Below are 20427 nucleotides of genomic sequence, written 5' to 3'. Positions count from 1 at the left end.
GGTCCTAGGAGGTTAAACTGTGAAACTGTTATTTTTAAAATAAAGATTTTTATTGTGATGTGCCGTTTACACTTTAGGTACATCGAAGTAGTATGGGCTTTTATTTTGAAACTTAAACGTACCGGAAAAGGATTCTCATAGGTGCGAAAGCAAAGATGGCGGAAGAGGAGAACGAGTTTGAAGAATTTGAGCAAATAGACTTTTTAAGAGATCGACATGTACGATTCTTTCAGCGAACACTTCAGGTGTTACCTGAGAGATACGCCTCGCTGGAAACGACCAGGTCAGTTCACCGAAATGAACAAAGATGCTCTAGTTTGTGTGTTTTGTGGAAGAACTTCACTAGCAGCTAAGCTAGGTGGTCTTCACAAGCAGTTTTGAATGGAGGCTAATGCTAGTAGCATAGCATAACTGCAAGCACCAGCTTAGCCAAGTTATGGCAGATGAACAGATGTATTAACACAATGCAGTGAGGTGTTTAATATTAAGTGACAGGTCATGTTATTATCATAGTCATCAAAGGAATTGGTCTCACCTAAGTGTTGCAGCGAACTGTAATTTGTAAATTTGAATATTAACTCTGTACGTGTTTCAACTTTTTTATTTAATTAACGGAAAACGCCGCTTTACAAACTATAAACTAGTGTTTCGTTATAAAGAAAATGTGTCTCTAATGTAGAACAAACTGAGAGGTTTACCATAATTTAAGTAGAATAAATGAAATGAAAAGTAAGTACTAACTAGTACTTACTTGGCTAACTAGGCTGTGATCTGAAGTAAGAACCCGAAGCAGGTGTTTGAGATATGCTCTTCATAAAAGAGTAATGAAAGTCAGCAGAAGCAAGACGGAATATTTCAGTTCAATTCAATTTTATTTATATAGCGCCAAGCTAGTTGCCTCAGGTGCTTTATATTGTAAGGTAAAGACCCTACAATAATACAAAGAACCACGACCGGTTGGGGGTGAATGGATGAAGACAGGAGAAAGACATGCTGTGGAAGAGAGACAGAGATTAATAATAACTAATAATTAAATGCAGAGGTGTATAAATGCACAGTGAGTGAAAAAGATGACTGAAGAAGCATCATGGTAATCCCCCAGCAGCCTACATCAATTGCAGCATAACTAAGGGAGGATTCAAGGTCACCTGGTCCAGCCCTAACTATATTATTTATCAAAAAGGAAAGTTTTAAGCCTAATCTTAAAAGTAGAGAGGCTGTTTGTCCCCAGAATCCAAACTGGGAGCTGGTTCCACAGAAGAGGGGCCTGAAAGCTGAAGGCTATGCCTCCTATTTTACTTTTAAATACTGTAGGAACCACAAGTAAGGCCGCAGTCTGAGAGTGAAGCGCTCTATTGGCGTGATAGAGTACTGTAAGGTCATTAAGATGGGGCCTGATTATTCAAAACCTTGTATGTGAGGAGCAGGTTTTTAAATTCAATTCTGGATTTAACAGGGAACCAGTGAAGAGAAGCCAATATAGGAGAAATATGCTCTCTCTTGCTAGTCCCTGTGAGATCTCGTGCTGGAGCATTTTGGATCAACTGAAGACTTTCAGGGAGTTTTTAGGACATCCTAATAATAACAAATTACAGTAGTCCAGCCTAGAAGTAATAAATCCATGAACTAGTTTTTCAGCGTCACTTAGAGACAGGATGTTTCTAATTTTGGAGCTATTATGCAAATGGAAGAAATGTGTGTGAATGTTAGGGAAGGAGGTGTAACAGTGAAGGAAAATAAGTACCTGACATCAACCATCCAAAGCGATGAACAGTCCAATAAGAGGTGAAGAAGAGAGTGCAGGCAAGGTGGAGTGAGTGTCAGGATAACAGAAAGAGTGAAAGGTAAGGTTTACAAGATGGTAATGAGAACTACTGTGATATATGGTTTAGTAACGGTGGCACTAACTAGAAAACAAGAGGTGGAGCTGAAAGTGTTAAGATGTTTGAGAGACGTCTGTCTCGCCCTAGCAGCGCCTGTCCCTCTCCTCTCCTCCTCTTCAGTTCGCCTCAACATAAGCTCATCATATTCTCTTACAGTGGGGCAAAAAAGTATTTAGTCAGCCACCGATTGTGCAAGTTCCCCCACTTAAAATGATGACAGAGGTCAGTAATTTGCACCAGAGGTACACTTCAACTGTGAGAGACAGAATGTGAAAAAAGAATCCATGAATTCACATGGTAGGATTTGTAAAGAATTTATTCGTAAATCAGGGTGGAAAATAAGTATTTGGTCACCTCAAACAAGGAAAATCCCTGGCTCTCACAGACCTGTAACGTCTTCTGTAAGAAGCTTTTCTGTCCCCCACTTGTTACCTGTATGAATGGCACCTGTTTGACCTCATCATCTGTATAAAAGACACCTGTCCACAGCCTCAACCAGTCAGACTCCAAACTCCGCCATGGCCAAGACCAAAGAGCTTTCGAAGGACACCAGGAAAAGAATTGTAGACATGCACCAGACTGGGAAGAGTGAATCTACAATAGGCAAGCAGCTTGGTGTGAAAAAATCAACTGTGGGAGCAATCATCAGAAAATGGAAGACATACAAGACCACTGATAATCTCCCTCGATCTGGGGCTCCACGCAAGATCTCATCCCGTGGGGTCAAAATGATCATGAGAACGGTGAGCAAAGATCCCAGAACCACACGGGGGGACCTGGTGAATGACCTGCAGAGAGCTGGGACCAAAGTAACAAAGGTCACCATCAGTAACACACTACAACGGCAGGGAATCAAATCCCGCAGTGCCAGACGTGTTCCGCTGCTGAAGCCAGTGCATGTCCAGGCCCGTCTGAAGTTTGCCAGAGAGCACATGGATGATACAGCAGAGGATTGGGAGAATGTCTTGTGGTCAGATGAAACCAAAGTAGAACTTTTTGGTATAAACTCAACTCGTCGTGTTTGGAGGAAGAAGAATACTGAGTTGCATCCCAAGAACACCATACCTACTGTGAAGCATGGGGGTGGAAACATCATGCTATGGGGCTGTTTTTCTGCCAAGGGGACAGGACGACTGATCCGTGTTAAGGACAGAATGAATGGGGCCAAGTATCGTGAGATTTTGAGCCAAAACCTCCTTCCATCAGTGAGAACTTTGAAGATGAAACGAGGCTGGGTCTTCCAACATGACAATGATCCAAAACACACCGCCCGGGCAACAAAGGAGTGGCTCCGTAAGAAGCATTTGAAAGTCCTGGAGTGGCCTAGCCAGTCTCCAGACCTCAACCCCATAGAAAATCTGTGGCGGGAGTTGAAAGTCCGTGTTGCTCGGCGACAGCCCCAAAACATCACTGCTCTTGAGAAGATCTGCATGGAGGAATGGGCCAAAATACCAGCTACTGTGTGTGCAAACCTGGTAAAGACCTATAGTAAACGTTTGACCTCTGTTATTGCCAACAAAGGTTATGTTACAAAGTACTGAGTTGTATTTTTGTTATTGACCAAATACTTATTTTCCACCCTGATTTACGAATAAATTCTTTACAAATCCTACCATGTGAATTCATGGATTCTTTTTTCACATTCTGTCTCTCACAGTTGAAGTGTACCTCTGGTGCAAATTACTGACCTCTGTCATCATTTTAAGTGGGGGAACTTGCACAATCGGTGGCTGACTAAATACTTTTTTGCCCCACTGTATATGATTTACTCTGAGGTGTTTGACAAGGTTAGTGGTGTTGCCACAACACCTCACTGTCTTGCCACATGTATCGCAAACCGCGTCTCCGTTTATGCTCAGCCATTGTTGTGAGTGCGCACGCCAAGGGGCTGCCACACATTTATACAGCCGTATTTCGCATATGACTATGAAAGGCGGAAGAGAAAGTAGTTCCTTCCAATTTAGATGATCATAATGATATTGTTTCTTTCCACTGTGTTCCTGTTAATGCTAAACTACAAATTTACCCCAAATTACTAAAATATCAATATTTTAATATGAGAATCGATTCTAGAGCATAAATAACTGGTATCGGAGAAATGGATATTTTAGTATCGAGCCGCACACCACTACAATAAACCACATGTTACATTGCCTCTGATTTTTTGCATTCTCACAAATATATTTGTAATAAGTAAAAATTAATGTAAATCTCACCTTGTTTTTAGGTTGACCATCGTGTTTTTCGCCCTGTCTGGTCTCGATGTGCTGGATGCCCTAGATGTGATTGATCGGAACGTCATGATTGAGTACATCTACTCACTACAGGTTCTGCCTACTGAGGATCGTAAGTCACACATTTTCCTACTTTTATAACTATTTAGCAGTTGGCAGTGCAAAAAACAAAAAAATCATTGTCAGTAGGAATATTATTTTTTACAAAGGCTAACATTAAGTGGTAGAGCAATACAGCTGTCAGAGTTCCTGAATGCATTAATCAGGCATTGCATCTTAGCCTACATTTGTGCCTTGTTTCTTTGGTGTAATATTCCACAGTTAAGTTTAACTAGTTTAGTACCTAAATTGAACTGCACTAGAAAATAAATCAAAAAGATTTGAAAATTATGGAATTCATCATCAGTCTCTGGTGCTGTTAGCAAACGGGATGCTGGTAGGGGGTGAGGGTTAGTGCGTGTTAGTCCCTAAGATATCATCAGGATATTACAGAGAGACTGAGTTACTGTGGGATTGATGGGCTCTTGAGAAGTTCAGCTTTCTGCCTTTTTAAGATTTTTACCCCAGGATACATTTCAGGTTTTTCTCTTCATGTTTGTCGCCTTCAAAGCTGTCGAACTTGAAAGTCTGGGTTATGAAACCAATACCGACTTCCAGGTGTTCTCCTCGCTTACCCTGTTACATTCATTCATTCGTCAGGGAAAGTTGGACTCTAAATCTTTAATGACTTGGGTTTTTTTGTCTCTAACAAGCCAGTCTGTGCCATCTGTTTAGATGCCCATTCAGTTAATTATTCAAGCCATCAACAGAAATTACAGAGGGGTAGCCATGCCTGATTGGTCTCGGTTTTGTTGCTGCCATATGTTTGGCGTCACATTGATTTCTTGTCATTAGGTGTGAAAAACACAACTCAGGAGGCACTTGAGATTTCCTAATGTATCATTGGTATGGAAATAGATCTCTGGCATGAAACTGCAGATGTTTCGAGTGATTTAATCTTTATATTTATGCATCAAAAAATTATAAAGGTGTTGTGCAGCAAGTATAAACTGAACAATAAGTGAGAATAGCACCTGCTACTCAGAGCATAATGATCTGCAGATGTAATGATGATAAATGTGCGACATGTAACAACTGTTTAATTATCGTATGTTGAAACTGCTGGAGCATGCTGTCCCCTCTAAGTGGTGTTTCTGTCTTAACCAGGAGATGGCAGCAGTGTTCTTTTTATATTATTATTTTTCGGAAGAATTTAAAAAAAAATCTAGTAATGCTTTCTTTGTCCCAGTTTTTCTTCACCTGTGTAGACTGACGACCTTTTGTTAAATTTCTGCTCTTCCTTCCGCTCTTGTCTTTTTTCAGAATCCAACCTAAGTCGATGTGGGTTTCGGGGATCATCACATATTGGAATCCCTTACAGCACTAAGGTACAGCCATCGCCCACCCCAGCATGTTTTTTGAGGTTATGTTTTGTAAAAACGAAAGCATCACCTTCTTTTGCATTAGTCTTAGAGGCGGCTTCACTACTATTATCCCTATTTTTCTGTTGTTTTCTATATTTATGGTAATCCTGCTCCAAATATTTTGTTATTCTTCCCTCCAGCTGAAGGATTAGTAGTCAGAACTATTACCATTCTGTCTACAATCTCTTCCCGTATAGCTTCAGTGGTAAAAATAATATCTCATTCTGATGTTTCCTCCAGGGCCCAGGTGTGCTCCATCCATATGACAGTGGCCATGTAGCTATGACCTATACTGGGCTGTGCTCACTGCTGATACTTGGAGATGACCTTAGCCGGGTTAACAAGCAGGCCTGTCTGGCTGGTCTGAGGGCGCTGCAGCTGGAGGATGGCAGGTCAGAGCGCACACACATACACGCTCTGATTTCCTTCAGCAGCTCGAATTAAATACACCTGAGGTGGTGGAGACAACAAGCAGCCTTAACACAGACTGACTCGCATTTGATTCTGCAGTAGCAGTTCTGTGTGCAAGTCTCCAGGCACCCTGATAACAGATTGTACAGCAAGAAAACAATACAACTCTTGCAAATCTTTAGTGGGGTAGACCAGTGAAACATCCCTTTCTGTTTGTGTGAAGAGGTTTAGCTGCACATTTATTCCCTGAGATATCTGTTCTTATGTTATTATTAAAAAAGAAGTGCAGTTTGATCATTATATCTCAGTGTTTCTACATGATAAAGAAATGCTGCTGAGGGGAATCAGTCAGCATGACTTCCTGGGATGTCATTGTTAGAAATGAACATATAAAACTACAGAAAATGTCCTGTAATTATAAGACAGAAAGCCTTTGTTCATTTCCAGAAAATGCATTTAGTTTTGGTTTACTGTGAAAACCACTGTAAAAACACAAGAAACAGACAATTCTACAGTAGATGGTGGAGAAAAGAATCTGTTCTGTCATTCAGTTGTTTATCTGTTATTTAGTTACCTTGATGAAGTATGAATGGCTATAGGAGAGATCTTTATCAGTGGAAAAAAGATGCAAAACTACAGTTAAAAGTCCAAAATTTATGCCTTCTTTCATCCAGTGGGCCAAATTAGAGTCTTTGCCGAGCCGATTCTGGACTCGGGGCCTTATGTTTGATGCCCCTGTTCTATAAATTTAATGACTCTCTTCTAACCATCACAGCAGGATAAACCTTCCCAAAGCGGCATTATTGTTGGCATTGGTCTTTGCTCGTGGGAACTGTGACGTCACCACATCCCTGTAACTATTTATAGCTGTGCTTGAGGCATGCTGCCACAACGCAGAAACAATCACTGGATTGGTACGGGAATTAGAATAGAAGAAAACGAAACGGGCAACAAAGCGATCGAGAGGATTTTGGCTCATCTGGTCAAATGACCGATGAGCCAGTGCCGTGGCCAGACGTCTGCCAAACATCCACTCTTCCTATAAGTCGGCCAGAATTTAATCAAACTTGTGGGTGTTTTTTCCATTTTCAGAAGATTCACTAGCCCTCCAAGAATATTGATCTGATTTTAGTGACACTTGCACACAGTGACCACCTACTAGGTGTTCAACCAAATTTCGGTCAAGGCCAAGGTCACGTGTGTCGTTTTAGAGCCAATAACCTGCGACCTGAGATGGATCGTGAGCTTAGATCTCACATCTTACTTTTTCCACAAAATATCTGTGCTCTCTGTAGCATAGAATAGAATAGCCTTTTATTGTCAATGTGCATGTAACTTTTGGCACGCCCACCATTCATAAGGGCGACAAAGGTAGCCAACAACTGCCAGTATCTTTGACAAGTTCACTTGGTGTTAAGAAAAGGAACAGCCGCCTCACTAATGATTAAAAAAACAGGTCAAAAACGACAGTTTGCAACATTAATCAGCAACCTCTGAACAAACACATGACAAATAAGTGTTTACTCTGCGACTGCCAGCTCTCTAATGCGGCACAAACAATGCCTTAGCAGTTTTATCTGAGAAGTTTTATAAAAATCAAATTCGTCTTCAGTATGGACAGCAGGCTTATTTCCAGTTGTTTATGTAGCTCATCCGCCTTTACTGCTTCCTCTTACTTCCAGTTTTTACGCAGTGCCAGAAGGAAGTGAGAATGATATACGCTTTATCTACTGTGCAGCCAGTATCTGTTACATGCTGGACAACTGGTCAGGCATGGACATCCAAAAGGCCATTGAATACATCCGAGGAAGTTTGGTGAGTAGATGTTAAAAAATTAAAAAATATGAAATGTAGCTTCCTGGTAACTGGGTGCAGCAGTAAACAACAACACCGCTATTTGTGCACCATTGAGAGCAGCGCGGCAACATTTGAATGAGAAGAACAGGCCACCCACCTTCAGTAGGTGGCACTCTGCCGAGAAATACTTCATTTATAATAAACGGAGGGGGCTGAGCAGTGCGGTGTGGTCTTAAAGCTGTAGCAGAGTGTTCTTTCCCCCCACCCGACCAGGAGGGAAAACACATTTTTTGCACCAAACTGATATTTTTATCAAGAGCTCAAGTCCTTGAAGCAATGCGGGTTCCTCTAAATCCTTTAAATTGATTCTGTATCAGGACAAGCTCATAATTTTGGCAGTTAGCACAAGAGGCTTTTATTACATAGTTTATCATTGTTTCACTGGTGTGTTGATAACAGGCTTCATACTTTTGGATGGATACCAATTTTTTTTTGCATAGCAGGTTAATTATTTGTGAATGTAAGTATGCCAGAAGCAGTGGGTGGTTATGTATCAGAGGGCCTGTTTATGAGCAGCCACGTATCCATTTACAAACCTTATTGTTGAGGCGTGATCAGATCATACACAGGGACAAAACATGGTTGGACTTTCCCGCGCACCTCCTGTCGTTTAGTGTGAGTTTTGTATGAGCTGCCTATTGTAGCAGGTGGCGATTTTTCATAAATATGTGTAGAAAACTGTCGTGTTTCATGACAGTTTCGGCTTCTTTTAAAACAACAGGGTAACCTTATCTGGGCTTGTGAAATGTACCCTGGTTCTCATTTGTAATCTCAAAATGAGGCCACAGAGCCCGTTTGTTCATTACTGCATTTTTTTGAATTAAAAGATGGATGTGTAGTTAAAACATTTTTTTTTTTAAAGAAAGAAAGAAAGAAAAAGAAGGAGTCGGAGCTCTGCGAGCTGTCTCAGTATATGTTTATGTATTTTACTGAGATTTTATATTTTCTAAAAACTGAAACAGATTGCAACACAAATGTATTTAATCTTTTTACTAAATTGGGTGTCAGTGTGAATAAATATATATTCAGAAGACTGATGTGGTGCTTTTTTTTATCTTTGCTCACATTTGAACCTTTGTCTCTCTCTTTCTAGTCCTATGACAGCGGGTTTGGCCAGGGAGCTGGACGAGAGTCACATGGTGAGTCTGATATTATTTTAATTGTTTATGTTATCAGATAAGTGAACATTAGAGGAAGAAAATCATCGCACTTCGCAGCACAAATGTCTCTGAATAATGATTCGATTTGTGAGTTCATATCAGATCAAAGGATTTGTGGGTGTGTGTGCCTGTGTCGCAGTAAAGGGTATGAACATCCCCAATGGTGCTAAGTGCTTTAAAGGATTAGCCATTTAAATAACTCTCTATAGATACAGTACCTTGCTCTCATTAAGCTCTCCCCCGCTCAAATTAAACCGTGTTATTCTGGCACAAAAGCCTTCATCCTACATGCTCTTACACACATACACGCACTTCTCAGTAACACATCTACTGTCACCTTCTTGGCACAGTGAAGAAATCATTTTGTGGTAGCTTTGTGAGGCGCTGTGAACGCATAAATTACATCTGAAACCGCTCAAAGGCACAGATTCTAGTGTGTCTCAGTGATTTCCTTCCTTGAGATAAATTCGACCTCTGTGATTACAGCCTTCATTGAGACTCTGCTCTCTTCTGCAAACATGCCAACTCTCTGTCTGAAGGCTGATTACACATCAGTAGAGATGCAGAGTAGATGCCCATACATCCCTAAAGTGTGTTTGTTCAGCAGCAAGGCCTCCCACGCTGTTTGCTTTGCACTGTTTTGCTGATAATTGTGTTAAATGCATAAAATGGGGTATTATTAAAAACTATGTGCAGGGTATACTTTTCTCCTTTTTCTTGCCATGCATGGTTGTTTTCTTAAGATGGTAAGAAAACAACATTTTTCTCATAAATATACCTCAGAGAAATTCCATAGATGTCACCCCTCGTGTTTAAACTGCATTATCAGTGTGTTTGAGCTCATTGTCATGCTGACACATGAATTTGCTGCCAGTCAGGTGCTTTCCAAATGGTATTGCACGGTGGATCAAAAGCTGATTGTGCTTTTTCACATTTGTAATTTCACCAATGTTGACAAGATTCCCAACAGCAGCGACTGAAATGCAGCTCCAAATCACAGAGCCTCCACCCTGCTTTACAGGTGGCTGTAGACACACTGTTGCACCTCTCTCCTGACTTCCACACATTTCGATGATGATTTGAAACAAAGATGTCAAATCTGGGCTATTTTTTTTTCTGTTTCATAAGGACATGAATTTCAGATTAAGTTCATCTCCTGTAGATAGTTAGTTCTTTTTGTTTTTTGCTTTTTTTAGGCAAGCCACTTCTTCTTTTATCTTCCACTTTTCCTAATTTTTTTCTTTAAGGTCGAACCGCACACTATGCCGCAATGTGCCAATTTTGGGTTCGTAGCACTTTGGGAATCACCTTGTTGGTCCAAAAATACAATTTTATCCATGTCAATTTATGTTATATTTGGCATTTTTGGGAGATTAAACTAAAATGAGAATAAATTATGTGCTTTTATTTACAATTTAAAATTAGTTCCTTGCCAAGTTGTCTGTTGTAACACTAGTTCATCCCGTGAGTTTGGTTCATTTTCATGCCACCTCTTTTTTCTTTTTTTTTACATCTTTTGAAAATGTTTCGGTCGAAGGACTCAACTGAAAATGAGTGAAAAAAGCAGCCGATGTCCAGAAATGATCTTAGAAACACTTTGGGAAAGCCTGGAGAACTAGTGCTCAAGACCACTAGTAAGTAAAATGACAAGAAGGTCATACTCCCCAGATTATTTAAAATAAATCAATGAAAGTTGGCTCAAGCTTTGGGACTTCACTGTATATGTTGGCACAGGAGGAAATAAGGTTACATTCAGGTGTGAATATTTGTTATACTTTCCAAACAGAAAGCTGCTTTTAGGGTCTATTTTTATTATAAAGCTGATTGTTCCCAACCCTGCGGTTAGAGTCAAGGGTTAGGATTCCCCTCAGTTCTGTTTGACATTTATATTTATCTCCTCTTCCTTTGCCTCAAGCAGAAAGGGAGCTAGACATGGCTGATTATAGGCAAGTGTAGCATGTTGGCAGATTTACACTCATGACCCAAACACTTCACCACGCCTTTTCTTTGTGTCTCCGCTTCACACGTTACCACGTTCACACAAACACAGATAAGCTGGCAGTGATGTTCATAATGTGTGGAGGTCAGCTAGAGCAGCTGAGATAATGAAAGCAGTTGACAGCTGGATTGTAGAAGATTGCTTATGGCTGCTCTGATAACAGCTTATCATCAATCAATCAAAACTCTCACGCTGGTATTAGTCCAGCTGTATGATGCTCTGTTTTTAAGCCCTCAACAAAGCATCTCTAAAGGTTTTTCTGAAATACTGTGAAACATAATGTAGATCATTATTGTTCTGGCTTTTCCTGCAAGTCTTACGTTTAGCCTGTGAGTTATTTGAGCCCACACACAGATATAAAATCTGTTTTTTGATTGCCGTGCCCTGCAATCATCTTGTTTGTCACCAAAACATATGAACCACTGGCGCTGCTTTTCAGTTTGAATACATTGTCAGATTAGTCAAATTTAATAAGCCTGTGTTGTGTTTCTAGGCGGCTGGACGTACTGCGCTATAGCCTCTCTGTGTCTGATGGGTCGACTGGAGGAGGCGCTGAGTCAGCGGGAACTGGACCGGATCCGGCGCTGGTGCATCATGAGGCAGCAGAGCGGTTTCCACGGCCGCCCAAACAAACCCGTAGATACATGCTACTCCTTTTGGGTGGGAGCTACATTGGAGGTAAAGACCAGTGGGACAGACACGTGCACGCATATAGAGACACCGTTTTGCATGCATTAAAAGTGAAGTTGGGTGCTGCACTAAATGGCAATTAAAATAGCAGCAGTTTAAGAGGAAGTGATTCCTGTGCACCAACATGGACGCACAGCCAAACCGGCTACCAAAACACTAAATAGGGAAGCTCAGATTGCAGCACACAGTGAGGAAGTGCTGCTCTTTTTCCTCCTACAGAGGCTATTACCCTACATGTTCACACTGGGAAAAATGTGGGTCTGTCGATAGTCTCATTTATAGAACCTTTTAAGAAGTTAAGTTTATGAAATTTCTCTTTATTACAGCACAGAAGATGTTACACTTTAGAATATATTGGCATTCACTAAATGTGAATCATTTTTGAAAATCTCACATCGTCTAAACTCCTGGTTTACTGGGGGATTTAATTGCTTGTAAACCGCAAACCCCTCTGAAACCCTACAGCGTCACCTGATATGGACACGGAAATGTAATCGTCTAGTTACATTACAACAGCTCGGTGCCGTTGAGTCCCCGTGGCATTTCCGGCTACTTTTTTGCCACCGTTTTTGAATTTTTCAATCGCAAGTTGCTGAAATTATCAGGGTGGATGTGAAGGAATGTACAATGAAGACAAAACGGAGGGACAAATATTTTTGCCCCTGAGGGAAAAACTGACCACAAAGTAGGCTGGGGACAGAAAAAGTCCCAGCATTTTATTTCTTTCCTTCAGCCTGCACAGCATATAAAACACCGGAACATGTGGTAATTAATACATAGGTTGGTCTTCACTTCCATATACGCTAAAAGCCTGACCTAAATACACACACACACTCGTGCAAAAGCAAACCCAGTGCAGGAAAACAGTGGATTTGTGGGTTGTCAAGCGCCAGAAGGATTAAAATTTCACAGTCAAACAAAATATTTGCAGATGGCTCACACTGAGGTTTGATGTTTTTCTCCCCTGATGTCTGTATATAGAGGGAGAATATCAAGTGTGTGTAATCACTGGGGTTCACCTTTGTGGAAATAAATGTTGTCATATGTGTGTGACTTCTCTAAACAGTCTGCTCTGCTTCTTTGGAAATGAGTGTGTACTGAGCCAGTTTAATCTTATAATAAACAGCGCTCTAAATTTATATCAGTGCATTTGTTTTGTTAGAGTCTCTTGCAAATTTTTTCTTATTACCCTTATTTTCCAGCTGTTAGATGTGTTCCAGTATACAAACTTTGAAAAGAACCGGAGCTTCATCCTGTCCACGCAGGATCGGTTGGTGGGCGGCTTTGCCAAATGGCCAGACAGCCATCCAGGTAAGCATCTCATAGTACATGTAGTCATTAGCTAAAGTGCAAAAAGTACCCGACTACTCAAAAGCCTAATGTGGATTCCACCCATAGTTTTTACAAAAATCAGTTTTGCTGTTTGTTTGCATAGAGGTTATTTTTGTAGAAGCTTGATTAATGTAACTATGCTTTGCTGTAGCTCTAAATATCTCAAGGATAAGAGGTGGTGGATGTAAGCAGTTAGGATACCTTTATTTTCCTCTCTCTCTTACTGAACAGTTTCCATGCCCTCCACAGGTACAGGGAGGTCAGGGTGGAGCTGTGGTTGCCAGTTTTATTTGAGATCAGCGGATGAGCTCTTGTAACCCTAAACTTCAGTGGTCTAGTTGCTCGTCTGGTCCGTATTTGTGCTTTCTTCCTCGTCCTTGTAATGTGTAATTGATGAGGTGATTGTTGTTGGTAGCCAAGGAAACAGCAGATCGGGCTCCTCACGTTACAGGAACAAGGCAGGGAAGACAGGGTGGAAGGAACAATGAGGTGAACAGGGCAGGTAGACAGTGTGATGACAAAGCCGTGTGAATATACATGTACAAAGGAGAGTTTTAGGAAATAAAAGAGACTGCAGCAGTATGGGAACAGATACCGCTGGACTTCTGTGTGCGTGTGTGTGTGTGTGTGTGTTTGAGCTGCGCAGTCATGCACAGGAAGGAGCTGGCTTGGGAAGATGGGACAGCAACAATAGCCCGGAACAAAAGAAGGTGTTGTGTATTTGTTTAGCAGATCTGCACCAAATAAAGCCAAATATACTTTGAACATTTGGCACAGCCCACGTTTGTCCACAGGTACTGTTTAACAATCTGATTAACAGGAATATGTGGGATTACACAGGGTAAGAGTGGCTGAAATTCCAGTTTAAAGTGATTAAATTGAACCAACAAAATATCTGCTGTTTATTAAAAAAATCAAATCAAATCAAATCCACAGGTCTTTTCAGCTAACTTTTTTTGCTGTAAATGACGTGACAGAATTTGAACAAACCAAATGGTTGTCACAAAGAAAGTTCCTGCCTTTTGCTTTTATAACACTTACAAGAGACAGTTTGTGGCCCAAAGGCGTAGCTTAATGATCAAAGCAGCCTTATACTGATTCATGTTGGAGAAAGTGCTTTGAAGTGGCATTGATCAATACGCTGCTGTGCAAAAGTCTTGAGTCACCCTTCGTTTCTTTATACTTTGCTCGGAAAACGGGAAATGGGTGCAGCGATTTATTGAAACATATTCAAAAATAAAGTGGAATGCAAGATATAAGGGGAAAACAGAGGTTGCACAATTCTGAGGAGCATGAAAGTCAATATTTGGTATGACAATATTTATTCTTCAATGTAGCCTGGACTCTGTTAGGCAAGCTTTGTTGTCATTTCTTTAAGTAGTCTTTGGAAATAGTTCTTCAAGGACATTCAAAGCTCTTCTTTGGATGTCTATTGCATTTTGTTCTGTTCTCTGTCAGGATGATCCCACACTGCTTCAATATTATTGAGGTTCGGGCTCTGGGGAGACCAATCTATGATATTGCCCCATTGTATGGTTTTTCTATCCAGGTATGCTTTTACTACTCTGGGAGTGTGTTTGGGGTCATTTTCATGTGGATCTAAATCTAAAAAGAGTTTTCTGTATTTATATTTCCATCAATTTTTACAAGATCCCAACACCACTGGCTAAAATGCAGTGCCAAACCATGACAGAGATCAACCATGTTTTACAGATGGCTGTGTAATTTAGCACACCTCAGCCTTCTCTCCCTGTTTGCCTTCCTTAAGAACGGCTGATGTTAACAGTAGATGGATCAGCTGAAGGTTCAGATGCATCTCTGGTCCCGTGTCAGGTTTTTGCCATTTTTTTTCCTGTTTCTTAAGGACATGACTTTCAGATTTGTCCAGTTTCTTCAAACTTTTTAAGAGCACGCTGCACAGCATGCTAAGATATGCCAAGTTGTAACGAAACGGAAAAGAAACGGAAAGAAACAATGCGTTTGTGACAGGCTGCTAGTAACAAAGTGCCTAAGGATACAATTTAAAATTGATTCTTTCCTAAGTTGTCTGTCACACAATTCTCTGTGCTACCTGCTCGGACCCACACATTTAGCACTTAGCTGCTAAAGAGCCCGATAGAGGTATCATTATTTGTAACTAAAACGGAGCTAACAGAGGTGACTCTGCTTTAATGTTCATCTGCATCTCTGGGTAAGTAGACAGTTTGCTAAATGGACATTGATAATTTCCTTATCAGTCAAACCGCCTCAAACCTTGGACTGATGGAGACGTCTCTTCTGTTCAACCTTTAGTTTGAGTCCTTGTTGACTCCTGATTGATGCCACTAATGGTGCTTTGATTGACTCTAATGTCTGTGTCCAATCATCTGTCATTTCATTATAATTCAATTACTGCTCATTTACTGGCTCGTGCAGCTTTTACTCTCGTCCCAGGGGAGGTGAAACGACCACAGAGGCGACCTTCATGCATTATTTATATCTACTTAAAGGTTCAGTGCAAGAAAACCATATGGAGGAAGGTTCTTATGTGAAATTAGGTTTTTGTTTTATTGACTGCATATGGATGGGTAAAGGGAAATCCAGCACGTTCATCTTATCCAGTGGTTAAACTGGGGTTTATAACGAACGTCAGGACTCAAGACCATACAGAGATTTTTCATTACTAGACCTTACTTGCCTTCTTGTTCCTCTACTTAAGAGGCCGGTTAAGTTTCATAGTTGTAGTCTTCTTGAATTCTTAGAATTATTAGACTTGAGCATGAAATTGGAAAGCTCCCAGTAATATGATTTCAAGCTAGTAACAGTACCAGCTCACCTTGATACTGCAGATAGAATATTATGATTGTGCAAAAAACGCCAACAGCTCTCATGGTGCTGTATAGACTCTGAATCTGTTTAGTTATGTGTCTCCTTCCTCTTTTCTTATTCTTTGACATATTTGTCACACTTAAATGTTTCAGATCATCAAACATGTTTTAGTATTAGACAAAGATGGCTTTGTTGTACTTGAGTTATCTAACCTGCCCTGCCTGCCCTCTTTTGTTAAATCATAAATTAAATGTGCTTAACCAAAATCTTTTTTTTGGAAAGCTGGGTTTAGTTTCATTAGCCACTCCCAGGCCTGATTACGGCCAGATTCCTGGTGAATCAAGAAATCACTTAACCCTTTAAATATAAGCTGTCTGACAAAGTGAAGCAGGCTAAAAGATCTCGAGTAACGTGCACAACATGGCACAATCTAAAGAAACTCAAGAGCAGCTGAGAAACAAAATCTCTGGCATCTATCAGTCTGCAAAGGGTAATAAAGCTATTCCTAAGTCTTTTGGACTCCAGTGAACCACAGTGAGAGCCATTATCCACAAATGGAGAAGACTTTAAACAGTGGTGAACCTTCCTGGGTGTGGCCAACCTGGCAAATTTGTTCCAAGAGCTCTGTAACCTAGAATAACCTGGAACATCATTTAAAGAACTGCAGGCCTCACTTTCCTCAGTTAAGGTCAGAGTTCATGTTTCAACAATAAGAAAGAGACTGAGCAAAAATGGCTTCCTTTTTTTTTCTCTGGTGTCATCAGTCAGTGTACGAGTACTGCAAAGGCTACAGACCTGTCACATACAGGTGTTTGTGCTGTGATGCATGTTATCATCTCTGACCTAGTTTCTTCTTTCCACTCTTTCAATTTCTCTTCCTCTCTGTCAGATCCTCTTCATGCATACTTAGGGCTTTGTGGTCTGTCCCTGATTGGAGAGCCCAATCTGAGGAAGGTCCACCCCGGTCTTAACATCACCCAGAGAGCCTTTCAGCACCTCCAACAGCTGCAGCAGACATGGAGAGACAGCACTGACACCTGTGTACGTCAGCACTGAAAGCCGGATGAACCGCGGCGCTCCCTCTCAATGGCTTCAGTTATCAGCAACGTCGAACAGTTACCAGTCAAGGAGGACTGGACTTGTTGAAGAGGTTTGGCCACTTACCAAGAGGCCATCTCATGTGAGGACTGAAGAACGCTCTTTTAAGACACTCGTTACAAAGCAGTAACTTTGGGGCGCTCACTTTAAATCCATCCAGTGCAACTCTTCCGTTAAGAGCCACACGCCTTACGTTTTTGGCTGCCTTTTATTCGCACAGTAGTCAATAACGGTGTGGTTTGTGGTTCGTGGGAATAAAAATGTGCCAGAAAGTCAAATTTGAGCTGCTATAAACTTGAAATTTCTGATGCCTCCATTGTTCCATTGAGTTTTTAGATAATGGCCTTTTGAGCTTTGCTGCTCATCATCATTGTGAACAATATCTTCATAGCCAAGGATCAAAACTCTAAATGTGCATGAGAAACATTGTAATAAGTGTTTAAGGGGGGATCCCTGGAGGGCTGGGAGCATCCACACTGTCTTTTTATCAGGTTTATTTGCTAAGATTATGCTATTGCTGAGTAATGTCTCTAAATTTTAAATGTGAGAACTGTTAAGGTCTCCTTTTCATTCAAAGACTTAAAGAATTTGAAGCATAGTCTCCTTTTCCCTCTTTTGCTTTTTGTTTTGTTGCCCTTGTAGCATTTCCATCCTGACATTGCTTGTGAACCTCTTTAAAGCCTCAAGCTCTCATGTCCCAAAGGTGACACCAGGCCAGGTTTACTCATCTCCCAGTTTCACCACTGCAGGCTGTGTGCACTGATCAAGATTTAAATTAAAGAGCGCCTGGTGTGAAATGAATGGAAAAGGTGGTTATGGGTTTAGCTGCAGGCAAATCATTTTAGAAAATATCATTCTTTGCCTGCATTTTTCTCTGAAGGCTAACAGAAAAGAGATTGAGCCTCTCCGGGGAGTTTGTTAAGAAGGGGAAAACCACCTTCTTTCCTGCAGAGGTAGTAGCTCCCGGTTGTAGCAGCAGACCCCATCCTAACACCCCACAACTCCTGCATCCTGACCTGTGCTCATTCGCTAGCTTGCATGCTCCCTGCAAGGCGCTAACCAGCCTGGAACCGGTAAGAAAAGATGAGACAATAGCACCGTAGCTTGAGGAAATGTATTCCTTTGAACAGTGCAGTTATTTTCAGTGCAGAAAGGATGCAAGGTAACAACAGAGAACAATGAGCATGAGCAGAATGGACCACAGAGTGTCAGGAAACAGAAGCAAGTGTTATCCCAACGAGCTACTTGTGTCCCCCCCACCGAAAATGTTCATCACAAAGTTTTTAGCAGTGATCTGACCCCAGACCCCTAAATCACTGAGGCAGAGCTGGTAGGGTTTACTGCACAGGTGCTCAAAGGAACACCACTCACATGTCATTTAGGCAACCTTTTTGCCCTTTTACCCTTGACCCGAGGCAGACAGTTTTAAATTTCAAAACCAACCCTTAGAGTGACACACGACACTGAGTTGATCACAGCCGCCACCTCCTGCCCTCACTGAGGTTCTCTCATTCCCAAATAACCATCTTCTCCCAGCCACATCCTTTCATACCGGGGTCGCCGTCTAAGCAAACGCTGCCTGCAGTGGTTGCACCCTCACTGTAGGCTGCATACAACAGCCGTTCTCACAATCTTTTTCTTTTTATCCCACCATCTAAACTAAAGCCGGACCTGGCATCATCTCCCTTTCCTCCAAATTGACCTCGTTTTCAGTTAAGGTTACAGACCAGGGAGACGGAGGAAAGAAGAGGTGAATAAATAAATAATTTGAGCCATCTATTATTAAAAGTAAACCAATGTAGGCTGACGTCTTCTCCTCGACTCCCAACAAAGCCCTCAGTGTTATATAGCCTGGTTTTACAGCTACTTTTTAGCCAATGCTTTATTATCTTTCATGTTTGCATGCTTTTCCTAAAGCGACAGGCTTTGCTGTGGCTATTCGTTGTTACTATAGTATCATTTTTCCTAAGATTTTGTTTCAATGCATCTTTTTCAGATGTTCTTGAATTAAGCCTTATTTAAGTAAAGAAAGGATCTGAATTCAGAAAAAAAAATGTAATTTTCTATTTCTTTTTTAAAAGTCATCATTATATTCTTGAATCAATGTGTTGTGATTTGCTTTGCTCTGTAAGAAAGAAAACTGTTACTTCTGCTGCACCGCTGTAGAGCCAGATCCGGTGAAATTTAATGATCTGCATCTTAGGACGTCACTTCTACTTCCTATACAGTTTCCTCAGGCCATCCTCGGCCTGTCACTCGCTCAAATTTGACTTTGAAATGTGCCTCGTGCAGCGTCGTTTTGGGTCAGTGCTCTGTGAATACTGCAGTTCTGTACATGCAGCATGGTTAAACTGGGTTAGGGATGCTCCTTCTGTCAACAGATGCCCAGGATATTTTTCTTTCCTGGAGGAGAAGAAAGAGGAAGGAACCATCTACTCTAAATGCATGTAAACTTACAGGAAGGGTAACGACTGCTCTCTAAACTCTTTGCTCCTCCCATCTTTGTTAAATGTGCTTATACAATCAGACTGATGTACGATCTGAGTGATGGAAGTGATTTTCTATTTTTTTTTTACCGGAATCTGTTTTTTGGGGTGTTTTGTTTTTTGCTCTAACGCTCCCTGTGGACACTTTCTTAAAAAGTATGAAAGATTGGATTAATGGCTCTGCCATGTGACTGCAGATGAAGGCTGTGTCTCAGCAGTTGTTATTAGAGTCACCTGTTCTCTCCCCCGGTCGCATCGCAGTCCACTCTGTCCCAAAACAGGTGGACGACGGCTTTGTGCTTTCAGCTGCAGTGAAAACTGTTTTCTTTCCGAGATCCAGCAACATGTGGTCAAACCATAAACCCCTGCTTTGCCATCAATAAATATACATAATGTAATAATGAATAATGTAAGAATAAAGGTAATGAAATTTATTTTTTCTATGCTTTGTAGAGATATTGAGTGTAAATACACATGTAAATGTCTATAAATATGTGACTTCTATCGTGCAAGAGAGAACCATGTTTACGGTGACGTGAGTGAGACTGTTAGAGGAACTGGATATGCAAATGTTGGCATGTGATGTACTGTTTGTCTATAGCTTTGAATGAAATGATGTTGGCTCTGGCTTGGCAGTGCAAACTATGTATGGTAAATAAAACCTGTACTAACTGTCTGAATTGTTTTCTATGGGTGGGTTCATGCAGCTTTTCACTTTAGCTAAGTCGCACTTTAGCCTCAAAAGCTGGAGAATTTTTTTGGTACAGAAGTTAAAAATAAAGGTTAATACAACCTATAACGATATAGTTATAATAGTGTATAGCGCAGTAAAATAAAATTCAAAATGGCAACATATATTTTACTAAAGTAAAATCTGATTTGAAATCCAAATAAGGAAACAAAGTATAAGTTTAAATATAGATCTGTCCACCCTTTTTTTTTTTTTTTTTTTGCTACGTGTCTGGGTCCTGGGTGCAGGGTTGGAATAAACCATTAACATAAGAAA

General features: G+C 40.9%; 1 protein-coding gene across 1 annotated transcript; it reads left to right on the top strand.

The window, feature by feature from the left end:
- Positions 1 to 114: 114 nt before the first annotated feature.
- On the top strand, positions 115 to 20101 carry pggt1b (protein geranylgeranyltransferase type I, beta subunit). The gene is made up of 9 exons (XM_085181265.1): positions 115 to 283; positions 4111 to 4229; positions 5480 to 5544; positions 5821 to 5972; positions 7674 to 7806; positions 8942 to 8987; positions 11501 to 11685; positions 12900 to 13008; positions 16727 to 20101. The coding sequence occupies exons 1-9, from the start codon at positions 156 to 158 to the stop codon at positions 16891 to 16893; spliced, it is 1104 nt and encodes a 367-aa protein (XP_085037391.1). The 5' UTR covers positions 115 to 155; the 3' UTR covers positions 16894 to 20101.
- The last annotated feature ends 326 nt before the right edge of the window (positions 20102 to 20427 follow it).

This window comes from Neolamprologus multifasciatus, chromosome 12 (genome assembly GCF_963576455.1).
Source record: "Neolamprologus multifasciatus chromosome 12, fNeoMul1.2, whole genome shotgun sequence".
NCBI classification, from domain to species: Eukaryota; Metazoa; Chordata; class Actinopteri; order Cichliformes; family Cichlidae; genus Neolamprologus; species Neolamprologus multifasciatus.
This window is presented reverse-complemented; position numbering and strand designations above follow the sequence as displayed.